We start from the raw sequence: 7,356 nt of genomic DNA, 5'->3' as shown, positions 1-7,356 counted from the left end.
AATAACTCAATTGAATAAAAAGGAAATTTGAATTAAGGGAAAGAAAACAAGTAAACTAAATTGAAACTAGTATGGAGCTTAGTGGAATCAAGCAAGAACACTCAAAACACAAGAATTAAATTTTGTCAGATTGTAACCCTTTTTAGTATTTTCTAAATTTAACTTGCAACAAAGTAAAAAGAAAGGATAAAAAGAAAATATTTTTGTAGTTTTAATGTTTATGAATGAAAACTAAGAACAAAATAAGAAAGATAAAAGGATAAGTAGAAGAGAAAAATTCTTTGATAAGTTCAGAACGCCATAAAAAACCCAATCTTCAAAGGTAGACACTGCATAAGGACTCTTGTGATAAGTCAAGTAATTCACTACAATCAAACTAGATTGATAAGAATTAAAATTTGACAGCATTTATGCTAAGTTTTTCTTCTCATTATCTGAATTGTCTAAAATCTTTTAATTGTGTTTGAAGCATTATATATGTGAGCCGATTTATAGGTGAAGATAAGAAACTAAAGAAGAAAATTACAAAAAAATTAAGTAGGAAATAAAAAATTATAGATATGGAATAAATCCTAATAGAAATAGGAAAAGAAAAGCAAAAGATTCCTAATTAATAAAGTGCTAACCAAGATCTTCCAAGATAGTAATAATCTCCCAAGATGACAAGTTAAATTCGTCCATATTATTGCTGGCCATAATCTTTGAAGATCTTAGAGAATATTTGATAGTCAAATATGCCAAATTAACTCCCAATCCATATAGAAACATGAAAAGACATCAAAAACACTAAAATCTCCTTAATATAAGCTTCCAAAAATGAAGAAATAATAGGATATTATGGACCCATGAATGTTAAATAATAACGGCCCACCACAAGGTAGCCCAATACATGCTCCATTAGTGTGCTCTATTTGGGCCTAATTTTATTAACTCCAAATATACTTAATTCTTTTACTTTCACTAAACCCATGCAATCATAACGAAATTGTAACAGCCTGATCCTTCTCCAGTTAGTATTGTCCGCTTTGGCCCATGGGCCTCACGGATTTGTCCCTTGGGAGGTTTCATTCCCAAAAGCGCGATGACCAAGTGAGGAAGACTCCCACATATATGGCCCAAATCTTTTCTTCCCGTTTCCGATGTGGGACACGAAGTTTCCACCCGTTGAACAAGCATGTCCCAACCCCATCCGTCATGACAAGCCCACCTCGCACCACACACCGTACTAGAGGGAGTCCAGCTCTGATACCACAAATGTAATGGCCCGGCCCATTAGTGATATTGTCCGCTCTGGGCTGAAGCCCTCACGGTTTTAAAACGCGTCACTAGGGGTTACAAACCACCAACTTATAAACCAAGCATCTCTCCCGTGTTTTGCCGATGTGGGATTTGCCTAGGGTGTTACAGAAATAGTTTCCTATGTCCTTTCCACCTTACATGCTTATAATAAACATACTTCAAGGTTCTTAAATTGACGAAAATTCTAGATCCCCTTGTAGGCACATCATTTTGTGTGTTTGGATGCCCTCGATCATATTGATTATGCCAATCAACCCATCATCATTTTCTGTTATTGTTATGTCTTTGTTCCTAGAGGTTGATCCCCTCCTCTCTCTGGGTTTGTCATCCCAGTTATCCCTTGTGAACCTTTTAAGTTAACCATCCCTGATTAGCCATCCGATCTCATCTTTTAATTATCGACATTCGTCAATCATATGTCCATGATCTTTGTGAAACCTGCAAAACTTGTTCTTGTCTCGCTTTCCTGCTTTGTCTAGGTTGAGTCACTTTGGGCTTTTTTTTTTTGCCATTCTTCTGAATCCAAGAAAGAAAATGATTTCAAATGTGGGATATCAGCCAATAATCTGAGTTTCGCACAAACGATGCCACTAATGCTACTTGAGCCTTTGAAGTTCAATCTACATGCCACACAAGCTCTAAGAAAAGCCTGTAAACAAAGAAATGGTGAGGTTTGTGGTCTTATGGCTAGCTACTCTGACGCTCAAGTTATAGTTTATTGATTGAGAGTGAGATAAAGCGTTAATAGGGAATTCAGTAAAGAAATTGATAGAGTAAGCACACCTATTTAATAGCTATTTCTCACATTTATAGACAAAAAGCCAAATAGCCGTTGTAACTATCTGCATGAGTTGCATGGATCTCGAATATCAGATGGATATCCCGAGATTCTCTCTTAATAATTTGGCTTTATCATTGACTAGAGCTTCTATTGCTCAAGAGTGGTAATGCTCAGTTTACCGGGCGGCTAACTCATCTTCTGTTAACTCTTCTTCTACTTGGTCTAGGTTGTCAGGGCAAGCTTCTGCTCGGTCTGTAAAGCACAAACAAAACTTCACTTGGTTAAGGCTGTCGAGCGATATTTTGCTCGGTCTGACCCTTAGACTATGCATTGATATTTTAACTGTCACGTTGAACTCTTAATCATTGCGCTGGTTGTTTGACTTAATTTTGGGTGAGTAATATCAATAATAAAAATAAAATATATTTATTTTTTTATTTATAAAATTTAAATGTAGAAAATATTTTATGAATAAAAATTTTAGATTTTATATTACAATTTATTATTAAATTTTTAAAATTTAATTTAATCATTAACTAAAATTAAACATAATCAGGAAAATTAGATTTTATTGTACAAAATTAAAATTTTGGTTATCAATATGGCTCTCTCTAAAAGTTTTGATTATAATTATGAATTCATTATATTTAAAAAATAAATATATTCATATAAATAATTTAACATTTCTATTGATAGGTGATTCTACTGTATGTATCATAAATATGAGAAATAACTATTAACTAGGTACACTTAATTTTTTAAATTTTTTACATAATTCTTACTTTCACAACCTTTCATTATCAAATTATATTGTTAACTTGAGTATAAGAGTCACCTTACTATTTTTCATTTCACAAGCTTACGTGATTCTTAGATTGATTTTTAAACGCTCACAGCAGTATCAATGGGATTTAAAAAAGTTATAATGCTTCTGTTTTTATTCACGTTATTTTCCAAGAAAATTTTAAAATAAGATTTGTCGTTTTTCATTTTTTTTAAGAGACAAATTAAATAAAGATGGTCAAGCTATATTTGCTATATTAAATTAATTAATTAAATAAAAATATAAAAACTATACATAGCAAAATTAACTAACAAAGAAGCAAGAAACGCAGAGCAGAGCGAGAACCAAGGAGAGTGTGTTTTGTTCGGCGGCGAGCCGCCGACCGTAGACAACAGTCATTCAATGGGATCCCAATCCACTCAGATGCCGAAGCTCGCACCCACCTTCCCAGAATGGTACTCTCCACAAACAGGAATCTATAGCAGTAAATACCCCTCCATTCCTCTCCCTGCAGACCCTTTTCTTGATGTTGTTTCCTTCATTTTCTCACACAATCACAATGGCCAGACGGCTCTCATTGATTCTTCATCTGGGTCTTCAATCTCACACTCGGACCTCTTTCCTTTGGTTAAATCCATCGCTTCTGGTCTTCGCAGCATTTTTGGTATTAAACAAGGTGACGTGGTTTTGCTTTTGTTGCCCAATTCAATCTACTTTCCCATTCTTTTCTTGGGTGTTCTCTACATGGGTGCAATTGTTACTACTATGAATCCTCTGAGTACTGTGATGGAAATTAAGAAGCAAATCGTTGATTGCAAGGCATGTATAGCTTTCTCTATTTTGGAAAAGGCTGCCAAATTTCAGTCATTGGGGATTCCTATTGTTTGTGTTCCAGAAAATGTGACTTTGCTTAAGGAAAATAAGGAATTTGAAGTTTTCTATAAGCTAGTTTATGGTGATGTTAATTTAGGTACGAGGCCAGTGATTAGGCAGGAAGATACAGCTGCAATAATGTATTCATCAGGTACTACTGGTGCCAGCAAAGGGGCTATTCTAACACACAGGAATTTAATTTCTGTGGTTGAGCTATTTGTAAGGTTTGAGGCTTCACAGTATGAGTATTCAAGTTCAAAGAATGTGTATTTGGCTGCTTTGCCAATGTTTCATGTATATGGGCTATCACTCTTTGTGATAGGGTTGTTGTCACTGGGGTCTAGCATTGTTGTTATGAGGAAATTTGATGCCAATGAGATGGTGAAGGCGATTGATGGGTATGGAGTTACTCACTTTCCTGTTGTTCCTCCAATGCTCCAAGCATTGACAAAGAAAGCCAAGAGTGTTTCTGCAAATAGCTTCAAGAGTTTGAAGCAGGTTTCATGTGGAGGAGCTCCTTTGTATGGCAAAACAATACAGGGTTTTTTGGATATTCTCTCTCATGTTGATTTCATTCAGGTACTTGGATACAATTCTGTATTGACCTTTAAATTCCCAGCATAACTGTTCTACTGTCATGCAGACCCAAGGGTAGGTTTTCTGTTTCTCTTTGTTTTGTTATTTCCATTTAATTTTGGCTGGGAAGTGATTAATTATTCTATATGGAATGTGAATCTGTTCATGATAACTGCTAGCAGGAGATTTTAAGATAACTGCGTTGGACATATGTTTAATTCAAAAAGGAGTGGACAATTTTTAATTTTAATTTTTTTTCCTTCTGAAAGAAACTAGGTTATTCATAATTGGTTAAATTCTTGAACAATTGAGACATCAATATCTATGTGAAGATTGACATGTTCATTCTGTCCTTTCTTTGTATAGTCGTTAATGTTGGTTGCTTCAGTTTTATAAGAATGTCAAGCTGTGAAATTTGATTGTGTATAGGGTTATGGCATGACCGAGTCGACTGCTGTAGGAACCCGTGGCTTCAATACTAAACACTTCCAAAAATACTCTTCTACAGGACTTTTAGCTCCTAATATGCAAGCTAAAGTGATGGATTGGATCACTGGTCGTTTCTTGCCTCCTGGCTGTACTGGCGAGCTTTGGATTCGAGGACCTGCAGTTATGAAAGGTGCTAAATTTTGTAGCTTTGTGGAACTGCTGAAGTGTTTCTCATACTGGAAACACTTACATTCATTTTATAACTTACTTTTTTACTCATACTGAACTTTTTGGTTACCTCCATGTCAGCATAATTGGTTTCTAAGGAGTAAATCATTGCCCTACTATATAATATTTTTCATCCTTCTTTGCCATGAATGATAAAGCATTTTGAAAGTTACTTCCAAATCCCATCCTGGGCATTTTGATGTTGTTTTATCATTCAATTTATTAGATGCATCATCTTTCATTTTTGGTTAGTCAAAGTTAAACATATTGCTTTCTATTGCCTGTTCATTTTCTGTTTACAGCTTTTCCCCTTAGTAGTTTACCACTCTGTTGCTTAAAAGTAAATAATGCACTTAAAATCTTGGTTTTGCGTGCTTGCCAAAATTTAGTTAATAAGCAGCCTTGATACAAAAAAGTTTCATTCATTCTGTTGGTTTGTTGAGAATGAATTCGCCTCTTGACTTTCATTTGTGGCAATTGAAATCATATTCAGGATAGAAATTCATTTTAGTTTAAATCAACACAAACTCTTGTTACCATCATCTTATGATTTATCACAGTTTTACTGTAAAATAAATGAAATATCCATTTCCCCCCTCTTATTTCCTTCTCTTACATTTCTGAATTGAAGGTGTTTACATTTTCAGAGTATTTGAATAATAGCAGGGCAACTGCATCTACAATTGATAAAGATGGTTGGCTGCATACTGGAGACATTGTTTATATTGATTGTGATGGATACTTGCATATAGTTGATCGTTTGAAAGAAATAATCAAATACAAGGGTTTTCAGGTATGAATTCAACATTCCATACTGTCTAATATGCACCACACATAACTTCTTGGTAGGAATGGCAGTTTATTTAAGTATTGGTCTTTGTTTGGCATGATAATTTACTAAACACAAGCTCTTCCTGTATAGAATCTTATTTTGCAATTCAATTATTTCCTTTTTTTTCATCAATTTTTTTTCCCTGTCTGAATTTAGTCTCATCAATAAGAGAAGATGAGAACATCACTGGAAAAATACTTCAACTAACACATTATTGAATGGTGGCAGATTTAGCAATTTGTTAACATTTTGCACCTTTTGCAGATTGCTCCTGCTGATTTAGAGGCCGTATTGATTTCCCATCCTGATATACTTGATGCTGCAGTAATAGGGTGAGTGTGAAAACTCCATGCACTCGAGTATCTACTAAAATGGCAGTCGAATGTGGTGTAAAGAGGAAAAGATTTGTATTTTCCTATAATTTTCCAAATGACATAAATATACAACGGGAGTTCAGCATCATCCTAGCTGAGCTGAAATTTTTAGCATATAACCATTAAAATGCATTGATATGCATGGCCTTGTACTATCTAACAGCTTCTGATTTTTGATCTTGAAAATGAGACTAGACTGATAATATTTTTCAAGAATGATTTCATTATTATGGTTTCTAATCTCCTAATTGCTTTGTTTGAATTCTCTCTTATTTGCTTCCCTGTTATCATTTCTATACTTAGTGCCACTGACAAAGAATGTGGGGAAATACCTGTGGCATTTTTGGTCAAGAGGAATGGAAACAAGCTTACACAAGAAGCAATTATCAACTATGTAGCTGAACAGGTACTTTAGTCTAAGCTCAGGGACTTTTAAAAACACGTGTCCAAACACATATACCTACATTTGTATAACATTTTAAGCTTCGCTTATATGCATGCTTTGTATGTGCACAACCAAGCCTAGTAATGTCTCTAGGCTAGCTGCTTGGTGGTGAGCAAAAACTGACAAGTTTTGCCCCTTCAATTTTCAGGTTGCACCATATAAGAAGGTGAGAAAGGTGATCTTTGTGGAATCAATACCAAAGTCCGCCGCGGGAAAGATCCTCCGTAGGGAGCTCAGGCACTCTCTGACTTCTAGACTGTAGGATGTAACATGAAACACTGGCACATTGCTAATAACAGCAGTAGTCATCTATGGTTGAAGTACAATGGAGAAACAATTCAAATTTTGCATGTTATAGTTGTAAAAGCTAGTTGATGCCACTGAACTTAGGAAACAAAGAGCTTACTCATTTTGTTTTAAGAGTGAACAGTTTTTTACTTTTTATTTTTCAAAAAAAAAAAAATAAAGAGGGATGCAAGGTGTATCTTTCATCAGGAGATACTTAAACACTGTTAGATTCTGGGTCAGTAAGGTTTTATTGGTTAGTAACCTACCTGACTTTAGTTGGTTGTAGTGGGGGTGTGTGTTGTTGTTGTGGTGGTGGGTTGGGGGGTTGTGGAGAAACTCAACCCGACCCAGTTTTTGATAGTCAAACCATCTTATCTAATTGGGTTGTAATGTTGGATTTGAAAACGGTTATGGTTATACGTTACAGTGTGTTTCAGATAGACCCTT

At 35.0% G+C, this 7,356-nt stretch overlaps 1 protein-coding gene across 1 annotated transcript; it reads left to right on the top strand.

The window, feature by feature from the left end:
* Nucleotides 1-3,160: 3,160 nt before the first annotated feature.
* Nucleotides 3,161-7,088, top strand: LOC110648244 (4-coumarate--CoA ligase-like 6). The gene is made up of 6 exons (XM_021802414.2): nt 3,161-4,316; nt 4,743-4,932; nt 5,618-5,763; nt 6,067-6,134; nt 6,480-6,582; nt 6,770-7,088. Exons 1-6 carry the CDS (start codon nt 3,267-3,269, stop codon nt 6,881-6,883), a joined length of 1,671 nt encoding a protein of 556 aa, XP_021658106.2. The 5' UTR covers nt 3,161-3,266; the 3' UTR covers nt 6,884-7,088.
* The last annotated feature ends 268 nt before the right edge of the window (nt 7,089-7,356 follow it).

The sequence above is a fragment of the Hevea brasiliensis genome, chromosome 18 (assembly GCF_030052815.1).
Source record: "Hevea brasiliensis isolate MT/VB/25A 57/8 chromosome 18, ASM3005281v1, whole genome shotgun sequence".
In the NCBI taxonomy this organism is placed as follows: domain Eukaryota; kingdom Viridiplantae; phylum Streptophyta; class Magnoliopsida; order Malpighiales; family Euphorbiaceae; genus Hevea; species Hevea brasiliensis.
Note: the sequence above shows the minus strand (reverse complement) of the source record. Positions and strands in the feature narration are given on the sequence as shown.